We start from the raw sequence: 20,730 nt of genomic DNA, 5'->3' as shown, positions 1-20,730 counted from the left end.
GTGCAGTCGGCCTTTAGAGTTTTGACGGAAGTCTGTTGAAATAAAAAGTGTTTCTGGCCTTCCTCTCTGTCATTTTTTCATAATAATGAACTGGCAGCAGCCAGCGTCATCTCACAAGACCCTCGGGTGCCGTGAATGTCAATCAAGCAAGCTACGGAATTTGCCGCCAATGTTTTTCTTGTAAAGTGTATGGAAGCTGGATGAATTAGATGCCAAAAAGCAACCACTTTCATGTGGTATTGTACAGAAAGGACAACTTTTTTTCTCCTCCATTTGAAAATGTGGGCGTTATCATCATTACTGTCTGATTCCAATCAATGCAAGTCATCAGAATCAGGTAATACACCAACTTATATTCTTGTCTTTGTGAAAGAAAGACATCTATATGTGTTACACATGCTTGTATTATCATTAAACACATTTAACTTGTTTACAAAAATGTCTCTTTCATAAATAAATAAATATAAATGATATATATAAATGAGGTAGATCCCCTCGAGTTGGTCAATTGAAAAGTAGCTCGCCTGCAGAAAAAGTGTGGGCACCCCTGATGTAGATGCTAGCAAGAAGCTTATGTATCACCTTTGAAGGATGTCATTACTGCCAAAGTGTGTTCTACTAAGTACTAAAGATGCATGGAACTAAGGGGTTGAATCATTTTGTCAATGACATGTTAAGAAAAATGTCCTTTTTTGGTATTTTGTCAAATACAGTGTTACAATTTAAGTTGTCTATTTGACACATCTTTATTTGATATGACTATAAACAAAATACGGAATAAATGTCCAACTTGCTAAAACACCAACATTGTGTGGGGGTTGAATACTTTTGATCACAACTGTGTGTCAGCAGACTAATTAGGAGCCTCTGTTTGTTTACTTACTACTAAAAGACAATTTGTCTAATATGTTCACTATTTTATTGAAGGACAAAATTCTTCTTCCATTCCAATAAGAAACATAAGTTTCCTATAAGCTGTATGGCTCAGTTGGTAGAGTGGCCGTGCCAGCAACTTGAGGGTTGCAGGTTCGATCCCCGCTTCTGCCATCCTAGTCACTGCCGTTGTGTCCTTGGGCAAGACACTTTACCCACTTGCTCCCAGTGCCACCCACACTGGTTTAAATGTAAAAATTACATTTTGGGTTTCACTATGTAAAGCGCTTTGAGTCTCTAGAGAAAAAGCGCTACATAAATATAATTCACTTCACTAATATACCGTCGTGTTTTTTTTTGGTTAAAATATAGACAATAATGCAATTTTTTTATGGTCCCCTTTATTTAGAAAAGTATCGAAATACATTTTGGTACCGGGACCAAAATATTGGTATCTGTTTGTTCCCAGTGTCACGCGCACATCGTCTGCTACTTCCGGTACAGGCAAGGCTTTTTTATTAGCGACCAAAAGTTGCCAACTTTATAGTCGATGTTCTCTACTAAATCCTTTCAGCAAAAATATGGCGAAATGATGAAGTATGACACATAGCCTTTGTTTGTTTACTTACTACTAAAAGACAAGTTGTCTAATATGTTCACTATTTTATTGAAGGACAAAATTATTTTTCTATTCCAATAAGAAACATAAGTTTAATGTACCGTCGTGTTTTTTGTTTTGTTAAAATATAGACAATAATGCAATTTTTTTATGGTCCCCTTTATTTAGAAAAGTATTGAAATACATTTTGGTACCGGGACCAAAATATTGGTATCTGTTTGTTCCCAGTGTCACGCACACATCGTCTGCTACTTCCGGTACAGGCAAGGCTTTTTTATTAGCGAGCAAAAGTTGCAAACTTTATAGTCGATGTTCTCTACTAAATCCTTTCAGCAAAAATATGGGGAAATGATGAAGTATGACACATAGCCTTTGTTTGTTTACTTACTACTAAAAGACAAGTTGTCTAATATGTTCACTATTTTATTGAAGGACAACATTCTTCTTCCATTGCAATAAGAAACATAAGTTTAATGTACCGTTTGGTTAAAATATAGACAATAATGCAATTTTTTATGGTCCCCTTTATTTAGAAAAGTATCGAAATACATTTTGGTACCGGGACCAAAATATTGGTATCTGTTTGTTCCCAGTGTCACGCGCACATCGTCTGCTACTTCCTGTACAGGCAAGGCTTTTTTATTAGCAACCAAAAGTTGCAAATTTTATAGTCGATGTTCTCTACTAAATCCTTTCAGCAAAAATATGGCAATATGGGGAAATGATGAAGTATGACACATAGCCTTTGTTTGTTTACTTACTACTAAAAGACAAGTTGTCTAATATGTTCACTATTTTATTGAAGGACAAAATTATTTTTCCATTGCAATAAGAAACATAAGTTTAATGTACCGTCGTGTTTTTTTTGTGTTAAAATATAGACAATAATGCAATTTTTTTATGGTCCCCTTTATTTAGAAAAGTATCGAAATACATTTTGGTACCGGGACCAAAATATTGGTATCTGTTTGTTCCCAGTGTCACGCACACATCGTCTGCTACTTCCGGTACAGGCAAGGCTTTTTTATTAGCGACCAAAAGTTGCAAATTTTATAGTCGATGTTCTCTACTAAATCCTTTTAGCAAAAATATCGGGAAATGATGAAGTATGACACATAGCCTTTGTTTGTTTACTTACTACTAAAAGACAAGTTGTCTAATCCATCCATCCATCCATTTTCTACCGCTTATTCTCTTCCGGGGTCTAATATGTTCACTATTTTATTGAAGGACAAAATTATTTTTCCATTGCAATAAGAAACATAAGTTTAATGTACCGTCGTGTTTTTTGTTTTGTTAAAATATAGACAATAATGCAATTTTTTATGGTCCCCTTTATTTAGAAAAGTATCGAAATACATTTTGGTACCGGGACCAAAATATTGGTATCTGTTTGTTCCCAGTGTCACGCGCACATCGTCTGCTACTTCCGGTACAGGCAAGGCTTTTTTATTAGCGACCAAAAGTTGCAAATTTTATAGTCGATGTTCTCTACTAAATCCTTTCAGCAAAAATATGGGGAAATGATGAAGTATGACACATAGCCTTTGTTTGTTTACTTACTACTAAAAGACAAGTTGTCTAATATGTTCATTATTTTATTGAAGGACAAAATTCTTCTTCCATTGCAATAAGAAACATAAGTTTAATGTACCGTCGTGTTTTTTTTTTGTTAAAATATAGACAATAATGCAATTTTTTTATGGTCCCCTTTATTTAGAAAAGTATCGAAATACATTTTGGTACCGGGACCAAAATATTGGTATCTGTTTGTTCCCAGTGTCACGCACACATCGTCTGCTACTTCCGGTACAGGCAAGGCTTTTTTATTAGCGACCAAAAGTTGCAAATTTTATAGTCGATGTTCTCTACTAAATCCTTTCAGCAAAAATATCGGGAAATGATGAAGTATGACACATAGCCTTTGTTTGTTTACTTACTACTAAAAGACAAGTTGTCTAATATGTTCACTATTTTATTGAAGGACAAAATTCTTCTTCCATTGCAATAAGAAACATAAGTTTAATGTACCGTTTGGTTAAAATATAGACAATAATGCAATTTTTTATGGTCCCCTTTATTTAGAAAAGTATCGAAATACATTTTGGTACCGGGACCAAAATATTGGTATCTGTTTGTTCCCAGTGTCACGCGCACATCGTCTGCTACTTCCTGTACAGGCAAGGCTTTTTTATTAGCGACCAAAAGTTGCAAATTTTATAGTCGATGTTCTCTACTAAATCCTTTCAGCAAAAATATGGGGAAATGATGAAGTATGACACATAGCCTTTGTTTGTTTACTTACTACTAAAAGACAAGTTGTCTAATATGTTCACTATTTTATTGAAGGACAACATTCTTCTTCCATTGCAATAAGAAACATAAGTTTAATGTACCGTCGTGTTTTTTGTTTTGTTAAAATATAGACAATAATGCAATTTTTTATGGTCCCCTTTATTTAGAAAAGTATCGACATACATTTTGGTACCGGGACCAAAATATTGGTATCTGTTTGTTCCCAGTGTCACGCACACTGCTTTAAATGTAAAAATTACATTATGGGTTTCACTATGTAAAGCGCTTTGAGTCACTAGAGAAAAAGCGCTATATAAATATAATTCAATTCACTTCACTTCACTAATATACCGTCGTGTTTTTTTTTGGGTTAAAATATAGACAATAATGCAATTTTTTATGGTCCCCTTTATTTAGAAAAGTATCGAAATACATTTTGGTACCGGGACCAAAATATTGGTATCTGTTTGTTCCCAGTGTCACGCGCACATCGTCTGCTACTTCCGGTACAGGCAAGGCTTTTTTATTAGCGACCAAAAGTTGCCAACTTTATAGTCGATGTTCTCTACTAAATCAGCGAAAATATGGCAATATGGCGAAATGATGAAGTATGACACATAGCCTTTGTTTGTTTACTTACTACTAAAAGACAAGTTGTCTAATCCATCCATCCATCCATTTTCTACCGCTTATTCTCTTCCGGGGTCTAATATGTTCACTATTTTATTGAAGGACAAAATTCTTCTTCCATTGCAATAAGAAACATAAGTTTAATGTACCGTCGTGTTTTTTTTGGTTAAAATATAGACAATAATGCAATTTTTTATGGTCCCATTTGTTTATAAAAGTATCGAAATACATTTTGGTACCGGGACCAAAATATTGGTATCTGTTTGTTCCCAGTGTCACGCGCACATCGTCTGCTACTTCCGGTACAGGCAAGGCTTTTTTATTAGCGACCAAAAGTTGCAAATTTTATAGTCGATGTTCTCTACTAAATCCTTTCAGCAAAAATATGGGGAAATGATGAAGTATGACACATAGCCTTTGTTTGTTTACTTACTACTAAAAGACAAGTTGTCTAATATGTTCACTATTTTATTGAAGGACAACATTCTTCTTCCATTGCAATAAGAAACATAAGTTTAATGTACCGTCGTGTTTTTTGTTTTGTTAAAATATAGACAATAATGCAATTTTTTATGGTCCCCTTTATTTAGAAAAGTATCGACATACATTTTGGTACCGGGACCAAAATATTGGTATCTGTTTGTTCCCAGTGTCACGCACACTGCTTTAAATGTAAAAATTACATTATGGGTTTCACTATGTAAAGCGCTTTGAGTCACTAGAGAAAAAGCGCTATATAAATATAATTCAATTCACTTCACTTCACTAATATACCGTCGTGTTTTTTTTTGGGTTAAAATATAGACAATAATGCAATTTTTTATGGTCCCCTTTATTTAGAAAAGTATCGAAATACATTTTGGTACCGGGACCAAAATATTGGTATCTGTTTGTTCCCAGTGTCACGCGCACATCGTCTGCTACTTCCGGTACAGGCAAGGCTTTTTTATTAGCGACCAAAAGTTGCCAACTTTATAGTCGATGTTCTCTACTAAATCAGCGAAAATATGGCAATATGGCGAAATGATGAAGTATGACACATAGCCTTTGTTTGTTTACTTACTACTAAAAGACAAGTTGTCTAATCCATCCATCCATCCATTTTCTACCGCTTATTCTCTTCCGGGGTCTAATATGTTCACTATTTTATTGAAGGACAAAATTCTTCTTCCATTGCAATAAGAAACATAAGTTTAATGTACCGTCGTGTTTTTTTTGGTTAAAATATAGACAATAATGCAATTTTTTATGGTCCCATTTGTTTATAAAAGTATCGAAATACATTTTGGTACCGGGACCAAAATATTGGTATCTGTTTGTTCCCAGTGTCACGCGCACATCGTCTGCTACTTCCGGTACAGGCAAGGCTTTTTTATTAGCGACCAAAAGTTGCAAATTTTATAGTCGATGTTCTCTACTAAATCCTTTCAGCAAAAATATGGGGAAATGATGAAGTATGACACATAGCCTTTGTTTGTTTACTTACTACTAAAAGACAAGTTGTCTAATATGTTCATTATTTTATTGAAGGACAAAATTCTTCTTCCATTGCAATAAGAAACATAAGTTTAATGTACCGTCGTGTTTTTTTTTTGTTAAAATATAGACAATAATGCAATTTTTTTATGGTCCCCTTTATTTAGAAAAGTATCGAAATACATTTTGGTACCGGGACCAAAATATTGGTATCTGTTTGTTCCCAGTGTCACGCACACATCGTCTGCTACTTCCGGTACAGGCAAGGCTTTTTTATTAGCGACCAAAAGTTGCAAATTTTATAGTCGATGTTCTCTACTAAATCCTTTCAGCAAAAATATCGGGAAATGATGAAGTATGACACATAGCCTTTGTTTGTTTACTTACTACTAAAAGACAAGTTGTCTAATATGTTCACTATTTTATTGAAGGACAAAATTCTTCTTCCATTGCAATAAGAAACATAAGTTTAATGTACCGTTTGGTTAAAATATAGACAATAATGCAATTTTTTATGGTCCCCTTTATTTAGAAAAGTATCGAAATACATTTTGGTACCGGGACCAAAATATTGGTATCTGTTTGTTCCCAGTGTCACGCGCACATCGTCTGCTACTTCCTGTACAGGCAAGGCTTTTTTATTAGCGACCAAAAGTTGCAAATTTTATAGTCGATGTTCTCTACTAAATCCTTTCAGCAAAAATATGGGGAAATGATGAAGTATGACACATAGCCTTTGTTTGTTTACTTACTACTAAAAGACAAGTTGTCTAATATGTTCACTATTTTATTGAAGGACAACATTCTTCTTCCATTGCAATAAGAAACATAAGTTTAATGTACCGTCGTGTTTTTTGTTTTGTTAAAATATAGACAATAATGCAATTTTTTATGGTCCCCTTTATTTAGAAAAGTATCGACATACATTTTGGTACCGGGACCAAAATATTGGTATCTGTTTGTTCCCAGTGTCACGCACACTGCTTTAAATGTAAAAATTACATTATGGGTTTCACTATGTAAAGCGCTTTGAGTCACTAGAGAAAAAGCGCTATATAAATATAATTCAATTCACTTCACTTCACTAATATACCGTCGTGTTTTTTTTTGGGTTAAAATATAGACAATAATGCAATTTTTTATGGTCCCCTTTATTTAGAAAAGTATCGAAATACATTTTGGTACCGGGACCAAAATATTGGTATCTGTTTGTTCCCAGTGTCACGCGCACATCGTCTGCTACTTCCGGTACAGGCAAGGCTTTTTTATTAGCGACCAAAAGTTGCCAACTTTATAGTCGATGTTCTCTACTAAATCAGCGAAAATATGGCAATATGGCGAAATGATGAAGTATGACACATAGCCTTTGTTTGTTTACTTACTACTAAAAGACAAGTTGTCTAATCCATCCATCCATCCATTTTCTACCGCTTATTCTCTTCCGGGGTCTAATATGTTCACTATTTTATTGAAGGACAAAATTCTTCTTCCATTGCAATAAGAAACATAAGTTTAATGTACCGTCGTGTTTTTTTTGGTTAAAATATAGACAATAATGCAATTTTTTATGGTCCCATTTGTTTATAAAAGTATCGAAATACATTTTGGTACCGGGACCAAAATATTGGTATCTGTTTGTTCCCAGTGTCACGCGCACATCGTCTGCTACTTCCGGTACAGGCAAGGCTTTTTTATTAGCGACCAAAAGTTGCAAATTTTATAGTCGATGTTCTCTACTAAATCCTTTCAGCAAAAATATCGGGAAATGATGAAGTATGACACATAGCCTTTGTTTGTTTACTTACTACTAAAAGACAAGTTGTCTAATATGTTCACTATTTTATTGAAGGACAAAATTCTTCTTCCATTGCAATAAGAAACATAAGTTTAATGTACCGTCGTGTTTTTTTTGGTTAAAATATAGACAATAATGCAATTTTTATGGTCCCCTTTATTTAGAAAAGTATCGAAATACATTTTGGTACCGGGACCAAAATGTTGGTATCTGTTTGTTCCCAGTGTCACGCGCACATCGTCTGCTACTTCCGGTACAGGCAAGGCTTTTTTATTAGCGACCAAAAGTTGCAAATTTTATAGTCGATGTTCTCTACTAAATCCTTTCAGCAAAAATATGGTGAAATGATGAAGTATGACACATAGAATGGAGCTGCTATCCCCGTTGAAATAAGAACATCTCATTTCAGTAGGCCTTTAAACTTTCATATTAAGGTGGGAGCCGCAAAATAAGGTCTGGCGGGCTGCAATTGGCCCACGGCCCGCCTGTCTGAGACCCCCGCATTGGAGTAATGGTTGGATCTTTTTCTTCTGTGCCCCCAGCTCAATAAGTCAGCAGTGCTGAGGAAAGCCATCGACTACATTCGCTACATTCAGCAATCCAACCAGAAGCTGAAACAGGAGAACATGGCACTGAAAATGGCAGCCCAGAAAAACAGTATGTGCTCGAGCCGCTTCTCAAACTTTGCTGCAATTTATAGAGGATGACCTTTTCTTATGATGACCTTCAAGTGAACACTTCGAATAATCTCTCCATGAGGGGCTGTTTGAGAATTTGAGTTGTCCTGATTGACTCTTAAAGGGGAACATTATCACCAGACCTATGTAAGTGTCAATATATACCTTGATGGTGCAGAAAAAAGACCATCTGTTTTTTTAACCGATTTCCGAACTCTAAATGGGTGAATTTTGGCGAATTAAACGCCTTTCTGTTTATCGCGCTGGAGGCGATGACGTCAGAATGTGACGTCACCGAGGTAACACACCCGCCATTTTCATTTTCAACACATTACAAACACCGGGTCTCAGCTCTGTTATTTTCCGTTTTTTGGACTATTTTTTGGAACCTTGGAGACATCATGCCTGGTGGGTGTGTTGTCGGAGGGTGTAACAACACTAACAGGGAGGGATTCAAGTTGCACCACTGGCAAGAAATCTGCCGCCAGACCCCCATTGAATGTACCAGAGTGTCTTCACATTTGACCGGCGATGCTAAGACAGACATGGCACAGAGATGTATGGATAACCTGCAGATGCATTTGCAACCATTAAGTCAACCAAATCACTAAGGTGAGTTTTGTTGATGTTGACTTATGTGCTAATCAGACATATTTGGTCGCGGCGTGACTGCCAGCTAATCGATGCTAACATGCTATTTACCGGCGGTGCTAAAGCAGACATGGCACAGAGATGTATGGAAAACCTGTAGATGCATTTGCAACTATAAAGTCAACTAAACCACAAAGGTGAGTTTTGTCGATGTTGACTGCCAGCTAATCGATGCTAACATGCTACGCTAATCGATGCTAACATGCTATTTACCGGCGGTGCTAAAGCAGACATGGCACAGAGATGTATGGATAACCTGCAGATGCATTTGCAACTATAAAGTCAACTAAACCACAAAGGTGAGTTTTGTCGATGTTGACTGCCAGCTAATCGATGCTAACATGCTACGCTAATCGATTCTAACATGCTATTTACCGGCGGTGCTAAAGCAGACATGGCACAGAGATGTATGGATAACCTGCAGATGCATTTGCAACTATAAAGTCAACTAAATCACAAAGGTGAGTTTTGTTGATGTTGACTGCCAGCTAATAGATGCTAACATGCTATGCTAATCGATGCTAACATGCTATTTACCGGCGGTGCTCAAGCAGACATGGCACAGAGATGTATGGATAACCTGTAGATGCATTTGCAACTATATTACGTTTCCTCCCACCCACATTTAATGCGAAACAAACACTTACCAATCGACGGATTTAAGTTGCTCCAGTGTCACAAGATGCGAAAGTCCTGATCGTTTGGTCCGCACATTTTACCGGCCATGCTAACGCAGCTATTCGGCCATGCTATGGCTATGAATAGCGTCAATAGCTATTCGCTCAATAGCTTCAGTTTCTTTTTCAATACTTTCATACTCCAACCATCTGTTTCAATACATGCGTAATCTGTTGAATCGCTTAAGTCGCTGAAATCCGAGTCTGAATCCGAGCTAATGTCGCTATATCTTGCTGTGGTATTCCCATTGTTTGTTTACATTGGCAGCACTGTGTGACGTCACGGGGAAATGGCCAGTGTCTTCGCAGAGAGCGAAAAAAAGGCACTTTAAAGCTTTTTTTAGGGATATTCCGGGACCGGTAAAATTTTGAAAAAAACTTCAAAAGATACAACAAGCCACTGGGAACTGATTTTTATTGTTTTTAACCCTTTTGAAATTGTGATAATGTTCCCCTTTAAAAAGAAAAACGATTAGGAACACCGATGACTTGAATAAGATGAATTGGTCGGTGTTGGAATTGTTTAAATCGGTCAAGAAATGTTGAAGTAGTGACATGTTGAATTGAGAAATGGTATTACAACATTCCTGGAATTTCGAGGAAAACGGGAATTTTTCCAGTTCAAAAACAAATTTGTTTTTTGAACTGGAAATTCATTAAGAGGAATGTTTTGACGGTGGAACGGTTGAAATGTGTTGAAAAATGTGGGAAGAGCAGTCGCCAGAAACAAAAGAGTGGAAATAGGGCTTTGGAAAACCAGGAATTCTGGAAAATCCTGGAATTTTTTGGGTCTTGGGAAAAAAAAAAACATTTTGATTTTCCAGGATGGTGGAATGTGTTGAAGGTGGAATGGTATGAATCAGTGGGAAAATGTGGGAATTGTGCAACTTGGGAAAATGTCCCATTCATTACAATGGGAACTTCCGGGAAATTTGAGAATTTGGGAAAAAGCAGGAGTAAAAAAAAAAGATTAAAAATACGAATGTCCTTAATGAGCTGAGTTGGTTGGTTTTGGATTATTTAAAAACGATCAAGAAATGTTGAAGTAGTGACATGTTGAATTGAGAAACAGTATTACGGAATTCCTGGAATTTCGGGGAAACTGGGAATTTTTCCAGTTAAAAAAACAACTTTGTTTTTTGTCCTGGTTAGGAGGAATATTTTGACAGTGGAACGGTTGAAATGTGTTGAAAAATGTGGGGGGAAAGGGTGGAAATAAGGCTTTGAAAAACCAGGAATTCGGGAAAATCCTGGAATTTTTGGGAACTTGGAAAAATGAATACTTTAATTTTTCCAGGATGGTGGAATGTGTTGAAGGTGGAATGGTATGAATCAGTGGGAAAATGTGGGAATTGTGCAACTTGGGAAAAAGTCCCGTTCATTTCAATGGGAACTTCTGGGAAATTTGAGAATTTGGGAAAAAGCAGGTTTTAAAAAAAAAAAGATTAACAATACAAATGTCCTGACCCCAAAAGGGAATGAGTGGTAGAAAATGGATGGATGGATGTCCTGAATGAGCTGAGTTGGTTGGTTTTGGAATTGTTTAAAACGATCAAGAAATGTTGAAGTAGTGACATGTTGAATTGAGAAACGGTATTATGGAATTCCTGGAATTTCGGGGAAACTGGGAATTTTTCCAGTTAAAAAAACAACTTTGTTTTTTGAACTTGAAATTAATTAAGAGGAATGTTTTACTGGTGGAACGGTTGAAATGTGTTGAAAAATGTGGGAAGAGCAGTCGCCAGAAACAAAAGAGTGGAAATGGGGCTTTGGAAAACCAGGAATTCTGGAAAATCCTGGAATTTTTTGGGTCTTGGTAAAAAAAAAACATTTTGATTTTCCAGGATGGTGGAATGTGTTGAAGGTGGAATGGTATGAATCAGTGGGAAAATGTGGGAATTGTGCAACTTGGGAAAATGTCCCATTCATTACAATGGGAACTTCCGGGAAATTTGAGAATTTGGGAAGAAGCAGGAGTAAAAAAAAATGATTAAAAATACGAATGTCCTTAATGAGCTGAGTTGGTTGGTTTTGGATTATTTAAAAACGATCAAGAAATGTTGAAGTAGTGACATGTTGAATTGAGAAACAGTATTACGGAATTCCTGGAATTTCGGGGAAACTGGGAATTTTTCCAGTTAAAAAAACAACTTTGTTTTTTGTCCTGGTTAGGAGGAATATTTTGACAGTGGAACGGTTGAAATGTGTTGAAAAATGTGGGGGGAAAGGGTGGAAATAAGGCTTTGAAAAACCAGGAATTCGGGAATATCCTGGAATTTTTGGGAACTTGGAAAAATGAATACTTTAATTTTCCAGGATGGTGGAATGTGTTGAAGGTGGAATGGTATGAATCAGTGGGAAAATGTGGGAATTGTGCAACTTGGGAAAAAGTCCCGTTCATTTCAATGGGAACTTCTGGGAAATTTGAGAATTTGGGAAAAAGCAGGATTTAAAAAAAAATGATTAAGAATACAAATGTCCTGACCCCAAAAGGGAATGAGCGGTAGAAAATGGATGGATGGATGTCCTGAATGAGCTGAGTTGGTTGGTTTTGGAATTGTTTAAAACGATCAAGAAATGTTGAAGTAGTGACATGTTGAATTGAGAAACGGTATTATGGAATTCCTGGAATTTCGGGGAAACTGGGAATTTTTCCAGTTAAAAAAACAACTTTGTTTTTTGAACTTGAAATTAATTAAGAGGAATGTTTTGACGGTGGAACGGTTGAAATGTGTTGAAAAATATGGGAAGAGCAGTCGCCAGAAACAAAAGAGTGGAAATGGGGCTTTGGGAAACCAAGAATTCTGGAAAATCCTGGAATTTTTTGGGTCTTGGGAAAAAAAAAACATTTTGATTTTCCAGGATGGTGGAATGTGTTGAAGGTGGAATGGTATGAATCAGTGGGAAAATGTGGGAATTGTGCAACTTGGGAAAATGTCCCATTCATTTCAATGGAAACTTCCGGGAAATTTGAGAATTTGGGAAAAAGCAGGAGTAAAAAAAAATGATTAAAAATACGAATGTCCTTAATGAGCTGAGTTGGTTGGTTTTGGATGATTTAAAAACGATCAAGAAATGTTGAAGTAGTGACATGTTGAATTGAGAAACTGTATTACGGAATTCCTGGAATGTCGGGGAAACTGGGAATTTTTCCAGTTAAAAAAACAACTTTGTTTTTTGTCCTGGTTAGGAGGAATATTTTGACAGTGGAACGGTTGAAATGTGTTGAAAAATGTGGGGGAAAAGGGTGGAAATAAGGCTTTGAAAAACCAGGAATTCGGGAAAATCCTGGAATTTTTGGGAACTTGGAAAAATGAATACTTTAATTTTCCAGGATGGTGGAATGTGTTGAAGGTGGAATGGTATGAATCAGTGGGAAAATGTGGGAATTGTGCAACTTGGGAAAAAGTCCCGTTCATTTCAATGGGAACTTCTGGGAAATTTGAGAATTTGGGAAAAAGCAGGATTTAAAAAAAAATGATTAAGAATACAAATGTCCTGACCCCAAAAGGGAATGAGCGGTAGAAAATAGATGGATGGATGTCCTGAATGAGCTGAGTTGGTTGGTTTTGGAATTGTTTAAAACGATCAAGAAATGTTGAAGTAGTGACATGTTGAATTGAGAAACGGTATTATGGAATTCCTGGAATTTCGGGGAAACTGGGAATTTTTCCAGTTAAAAAAACAACTTTGTTTTTTGAACTTGAAATTAATTAAGAGGAATGTTTTGACGGTGGAACGGTTGAAATGTGTTGAAAAATATGGGAAGAGCAGTCGCCAGAAACAAAAGAGTGGAAATAGGGCTTTGGGAAACCAAGAATTCTGGAAAATCCTGGAATTTTTTGGGTCTTGGGAAAAAAAAACATTTTGATTTTCCAGGATGGTGGAATGTGTTGAAGGTGGAATGGTATGAATCAGTGGGAAAATGTGGGAATTGTGCAACTTGGGAAAATGTCCCATTCATTTCAATGGGAACTTCCGGGAAATTTGAGAATTTGGGAAAAAGCAGGAGTAAAAAAAAAAGATTAAAAATACGAATGTCCTTAATGAGCTGAGTTGGTTGGTTTTGGATGATTTAAAAACGATCAAGAAATGTTGAAGTAGTGACATGTTGAATTGAGAAACAGTATTACGGAATTCCTGGAATGTCGGGGAAACTGGGAATTTTTCCAGTTAAAAAAACAACTTTGTTTTTTGTCCTGGTTAGGAGGAATATTTTGACAGTGGAACGGTTGAAATGTGTTGAAAAATGTGGGGGGAAAGGGTGGAAATAAGGCTTTGAAAAACCAGGAATTCGGGAAAATCCTGGAATTTTTGGGAACTTGGAAAAATGAATACTTTAATTTTCCAGGATGGTGGAATGTGTTGAAGGTGGAATGGTATGAATCAGTGGGAAAATGTGGGAATTGTGCAACTTGGGAAAAAGTCCCGTTCATTTCAATGGGAACTTCTGGGAAATTTGAGAATTTGGGAAAAAGCAGGATTTAAAAAAAAATGATTAAGAATACAAATGTCCTGACCCCAAAAGGGAATGAGCGGTAGAAAATGGATGGATGGATGTCCTGAATGAGCTGAGTTGGTTGGTTTTGGAATTGTTTAAAACGATCAAGAAATGTTGAAGTAGTGACATGTTGAATTGAGAAACGGTATTATGGAATTCCTGGAATTTCGGGGAAACTGGGAATTTTTCCAGTTAAAAAAACAACTTTGTTTTTTGAACTTGAAATTAATTAAGAGGAATGTTTTACTGGTGGAACGGTTGAAATGTGTTGAAAAATGTGGGAAGAGCAGTCGCCAGAAACAAAAGAGTGGAAATAGGGCTTTGGAAAACCAGGAATTCTGGAAAATCCTGGAATTTTTTGGGTCTTGGGAAAAAAAACCATTTTGATTTTCCAGGATGGTGGAATGTGTTGAAGGTGGAATGGTATGAATCAGTGGGAAAATGTGGGAATTGTGCAACTTGGGAAAATGTCCCATTCATTACAATGGGAACTTCCGGGAAATTTGAGAATTTGGGAAAAAGCAGGAGTAAAAAAAAAAGATTAAAAATACGAATGTCCTTAATGAGCTGAGTTGGTTGGTTTTGGATTATTTAAAAACGATCAAGAAATGTTGAAGTAGTGACATGTTGAATTGAGAAACAGTATTACGGAATTCCTGGAATTTCGGGGAAACTGGGAATTTTTCCAGTTAAAAAAACAACTTTGTTTTTTGTCCTGGTTAGGAGGAATATTTTGACAGTGGAACGGTTGAAATGTGTTGAAAAATGTGGGGGGAAAGGGTGGAAATAAGGCTTTGAAAAACCAGGAATTCGGGAAAATCCTGGAATTTTTGGGAACTTGGAAAAATGAATACTTTAATTTTTCCAGGATGGTGGAATGTGTTGAAGGTGGAATGGTATGAATCAGTGGGAAAATGTGGGAATTGTGCAACTTGGGAAAAAGTCCCGTTCATTTCAATGGGAACTTCTGGGAAATTTGAGAATTTGGGAAAAAGCAGGATTTAAAAAAAAATGATTAAGAATACAAATGTCCTGACCCCAAAAGGGAATGAGCGCTAGAAAATGGATGGATGGATGTCCTGAATGAGCTGAGTTGGTTGGTTTTGGAATTGTTTAAAACGATCAAGAAATGTTGAAGTAGTGACATGTTGAATTGAGAAACGGTATTATGGAATTCCTGGAATTTCGGGGAAACTGGGAATTTTTCCAGTTAAAAAAACAGCTTTGTTTTTTGAACTTGAAATTAATTAAGAGGAATGTTTTACTGGTGGAACGGTTGAAATGTGTTGAAAAATGTGGGAAGAGCAGTCGCCAGAAACAAAAGAGTGGAAATAGGGCTTTGGAAAACCAGGAATTCTGGAAAATCCTGGAATTTTTTGGGTCTTGGCAAAAAAAAAACATTTTGATTTTCCAGGATGGTGGAATGTGTTGAAGGTGGAATGGTATGAATCAGTGGGAAAATGTGGGAATTGTGCAACTTGGGAAAATGTCCCATTCATTACAATGGGAACTTCCGGGAAATTTGAGAATTTGGGAAAAAGCAGGAGTAAAAAAAAAAGATTAAAAATACGAATGTCCTTAATGAGCTGAGTTGGTTGGTTTTGGATGATTTAAAAACGATCAAGAAATGTTGAAGTAGTGACATGTTGAATTGAGAAACAGTATTACGGAATTCCTGGAATGTCGGGGAAACTGGGAATTTTTCCAGTTAAAAAAACAACTTTGTTTTTTGTCCTGGTTAGGAGGAATATTTTGACAGTGGAACGGTTGAAATGTGTTGAAAAATGTGGGGGAAAAGGGTGGAAATAAGGCTTTGAAAAACCAGGAATTCGGGAAAATCCTGGAATTTTTGGGAACTTGGAAAAATGAATACTTTAATTTTCCAGGATGGTGGAATGTGTTGAAGGTGGAATGGTATGAATCAGTGGGAAAATGTGGGAATTGTGCAACTTGGGAAAATGTCCCATTCAAAAAAATACAACAAGCCACTGGGAACTGATTTTTATTGTTTTTAACCTTTTTGAAATTGTGATAATGTTCCCCTTTAAACTTCTCTTTCTTTCTGGTCTTTTCTGTAGAGTCTCTCAAGGACCTGGTTGCCATGGAGGTGGATGGACCAGCTGATGTGAAGGCGGAGCTACCGACCCCGCCGGCCTCTGATGTGGGATCCCCCACTTCCTTCTCACATTGTGGAAGTGACTCCGAACCCGACAGTCCAATGGCGGAGGACACTAAGGTACGGGAGCTCACACGTCACTGCTTTTCCTTGACGTGGTACTCAGTGGTTAGAGTGTCCGCCCTGAGATGGGTAGGTTGTAGAGATGCGCGGATAGGCAATCATATCATCCGCATCCGCATCACCAAAGTCGTCATCCACCCGCCGTCCACCCGAACCAACATTTTATCAGGACCGTACCCGCCCGCTGAAATACATCAGAGGTTGTCCGCCTTTACCACTCACAGAGCTATTTAAACCTGTTTCACAGACTAATGAAGACAATTGGGGCCGCTAACGTTCCCGCGACTATCCAATAGTGTTCATCCTGATGACAAGAATATGGGCGTGCTGAGAAGCCATTGCCTTAAACACCTACAAAAACACGTACGAACCGATTCTTGGTCCGGCAACATGTTGTGTGCAGCTTCTGTAATTACACGTACAAGATTGAAAGGCATACTGGGTGACACAGAGTACACTGATGGTTGTGATATAAACAACTTTAACACTTACTAATATGCGCCACGCTGTGAAGCCACACCAAACAAGATCGACAAACACATTTCGGGAGAACATCCTCACAGTAACACAACATAAACGCAACACAAGAAATACCCAGAATCCTTTGTATCCGTGAGACTCCCTGAATATATTTTACACCCCCGCCCCCCCAACCCCGCCCACCTTACCGACGCACGGGGGGGGGCTGGCGGGGTTTGCTGCTAGCGGGGTGTATAAAATAGTCAGGATGTGTCATGAATACAAAGGATTCTGGGTATTTGTTGTGTTGCGTTTATGTTGTGTTTCTGTGAGGATGTTCTCCCGAAATGTGTTTGTCGTTCTTAATTGGTGTGGCTTCACAGCGTGGCGCATATTACTAAGAGTGTTAAAATTGTTTATATCACAACCATTAGTGTACTCTGTGTCACCCAGTATGCCTTGCAGTCGTGTGCGTGTTGCCGCGGAAGCCACACACAACATGATGCTGGACTGACAAGCAGATCGTACATGTTGTAGAAGGCGACAAAGCCAATGACTTCATAGCACGCCCTAATACTTATAATCTAGAATGACAGTAATAGTGTGAGAGTCCAGTCTATAGTGGGTCTAACATAATATTGTGAAAGTACAGTCCAGAGTGGATCTAACATAATAGTGAGAGTCCAGTCCATAGTGGATCTAACATAATAGTGTGAGAGTCCAGTCCATAGTGGATCTAACATAATAGTGAGAGTCCAGTCCATAGTGGATCTAACATAATAGTGTGAGAGTCCAGTCCATAGTGGATCTAACATAATAGTGAGAGTCCAGTCCATAGTGGGTCTTAAAAATTATTCTGAGAGTCCAGTCCATAGTGGATCTAACATAATAGTGAGAGTCCAGTCCATAGTGAATCTTAACACACACACACACACACACACACACACAGCAGGCCTAGAGTGTTGGTACAAAGAACATCAAAGGGTCAAATGTGCGAGAAAATGAGAGCAGACAGTTATGACAAACAATGTTGCAACCTTGTGTGGGAACCGCAGGTGCAGAAACACAAAAGAAGATGCAGAAACTGGCAGAGAAATTTTCCGCGCAACGTTCATCTTGTTACTCAGCCAGCGTTTGTGGGTCTGATGGACCCGTGGCATTTTGTGGCTTTTAATGCCTCACAATCAAACACTTTGTTAAAAATACTGAACAGATATTTATTGGGATAAGGTAAATATTCGTTCAGTATTTTAACATGAAAGTGTTTGATTGTGAGGCATTAAAAGCCACAAAATGCCACGGGTCCATCAGACCCGCAAACACTGGCTGAGTAACAACAACATGAACATCACACAAGGTTTTAGCGAGGTCACATCAAAGTGCACCTGGTTTATATTAGCAACAGATGAACATCTGAAGACCAGTAGGAAGAAGCAGAGCTTATTTGGTTCTCTTCATTTATTGTTTAACTTGCACCACACCACCATTGTTTTACAGAGCTAAATAAGGACAATAATGTGAAATAATAGATTTTAGATAGCTTCAATCAATCAATCAATCAATGTTTATTTATATAGCCCTAAATCACGAGTGCCTCAAAGGGCTGCACAAGCCACAAGGACATCCTCGGTTTAGATCCCTCATCACGGCAAGGAAAAACTCAACCCAATGGGACTATGAGAAACCTTGAAGAGGACTGCAGATGTGGGCTACCCCAGGGTGACCGGTGCAATGGACGTTGAGTGGGTCTAACATAATATTGGGAAAGTCCAGTCCATAGTGGATCTAACATAACAATTGTGAGAGTCCAGTCCATAGTGGATCTAACATAATAGTGAGACTCCAGTCCATAGTGGATCTAACATAATAGTGAGAGTCCAGTCCATAGTGGATCTAACATAATAGTGAGAGAGTCCAGTCCATAGTGGATCTAACATAATAGTGTGAGAGTCCAGTCCATAGTGGATCTAACATAATAGTGTGAGAGTCCAGTCCATAGTGGATCTAACATAATAGTGTAAGAGTCCAGTCCATAGTGGATCTAACTTAATAGTGAGAGTCCAGTCCATAGTGGATCTAACATAATAGTGAGAGTCCAGTCCATAGTGGATCTAACTTAATAGTGAGAGTCCAGTCCATAGTGGATCTAACATAATAGTGTGAGAGTCCAGTCCATAGTGGATCTAACTTAATAGTGAGAGTCCAGTCCATAGTGGATCTAACACATTACATAATCAAATATTTTACTACAGAAGTATGAAGCCATTTACTGCATGTGTAAAATATTGCAGGATCAACACATCCATGACAGACATTGTACAAAACTACTCTCTGCTTTTATTATTTATTATTTAAGAGCCGCTGCCAGCCTCCGGCGTCATGTAATCTTGCACAAGTACTTCTGGGACAGACTCCAATAAATCTTATGCAGTATTGACCATTTTAATCTAAAACTCCCCCAAGGATTTATGTATAAATCACACGGCACAGTACATACGTTTTTAGTCGCTAAAAATTGTAATGACTTTTCTTCCTTGCCTTGTCTTCCACCAGCCGAACGCGGGTGTGTTGGAGCGGTCGTCGACAGGTGGTGGCGCCGGTGGAATGCTGGACCGCTCCCGCATGGCGCTGTGTGCCTTCACCTTCCTCTTCCTGTCTCTCAATCCCTTGGCGAACCTGCTCTGCTCGTCCGGCAGCAGCTCGGCCGGTAGTGCAGCCAGCACACCTCATCATGCAGGCAGGAGTGTTCTGGGCTTGGACATTGCAGGTAAACATGCACACTAGGGATTGGCGATATAACATCTGTATCACCATATATACTGCGGCCCTCTGCATATACAGGGGGGCAAAAAAAAGTATTTAGTCCGCCAGCGATTGTGCAAGTTCTCCCACTTCAAAGGATGACAGAGGTCTGTCATTTTCATCATAGGTACACTTCAATCAATCAATGTTTACTTATATAGCCCTAAATCACTAGTGTCTCAAAGGGCTGCACAAACCACTACCACATCCTCGGTAGGCCCACATAAGGGCAAGGAAAACTCACACCCAGTGGGACGTCGGTGACAATGATGACTATGAGAAACCTTGGAGAGGAGGAAAGCAATGGATGTCGAGCGGGTCTAACATGATACTGTGTATAAATGACACAATATGTTACTGCATATGTCAGCAGACTAATTAAGAGGCTTTGTTTGTTTATTTACTACTAAAAGAACCTTTATTTGAAAAAGTAAAAGAGTCAAACCTGCTCAAAAGCAATGTCCTTCCTGGGTGGTCCACGCAACCCACACGACGACGGCTTAAGACTGTCACAGTGTACAAAATAATATCAATCAATGTTTACTTATATAGCCCTAAATCACTAGTGTCTCAAAGGGCTGCACAGACCACCACGACATCCTCGGTAGGCCCACATAAGGGCAAGGAAAACTCACACCCAGTGGGACGTCGGTGACAATGATGACTATGAGAAACCTTGGAGAGGAGGAAAGCAATGGATGTCGAGCGGGTCTAACATGATACTGTGAAAGTTCAATCCATAATGGATCCAACACAGTCGCGAGAGTCCAGTCCAAAGCGGATCCAACACAGCAGCGAGAGTCCCGTTCACAGCGGAGCCAGCAGGAAACCATCCCAAGCGGAGGCGGATCAGCAGCGCAGAGATGTCCCCAGCCGATACACAGGCGAGCAGTACATGGCCACCGGATCGGACCGGACCCCCTCCACAAGGGAGAGTGGGACATAGGAGAAAAAGAAAAGAAACGGCAGATCAACTGGTCTAAAAAGGGAGTCTATTTAAAGGCTAGAGTATACAAATGAGTTTTAAGGTGAGACT

At 38.2% G+C, this 20,730-nt stretch overlaps 1 protein-coding gene across 6 annotated transcripts in view; it reads left to right on the top strand.

Annotated features, from left to right (window-relative positions):
- srebf1 (sterol regulatory element binding transcription factor 1) overlaps window positions 1-20,730 on the top strand; it is a 145,677-nt gene that overhangs the window by 31,279 nt on the left and 93,668 nt on the right. For all 6 annotated transcript variants that reach the window (XR_009803935.1, XR_009803934.1, XM_061885154.1 and 3 more), the window contains exons 6-8: window positions 8,231-8,345; window positions 16,273-16,430; window positions 19,446-19,659. Coding sequence is in view for 4 of the 6 variants with exons in the window: in XM_061885154.1 (XP_061741138.1) it covers window positions 8,231-8,345; window positions 16,273-16,430; window positions 19,446-19,659 (487 nt within the window). In the remaining 2 variants the exon portion in view is untranslated. The remainder of the gene's footprint in view (window positions 1-8,230; window positions 8,346-16,272; window positions 16,431-19,445; window positions 19,660-20,730) is intronic.

Source organism: Nerophis ophidion, linkage group LG23, assembly GCF_033978795.1.
Source record: "Nerophis ophidion isolate RoL-2023_Sa linkage group LG23, RoL_Noph_v1.0, whole genome shotgun sequence".
NCBI classification, from domain to species: Eukaryota; Metazoa; Chordata; class Actinopteri; order Syngnathiformes; family Syngnathidae; genus Nerophis; species Nerophis ophidion.
Note: the sequence above shows the minus strand (reverse complement) of the source record. Positions and strands in the feature narration are given on the sequence as shown.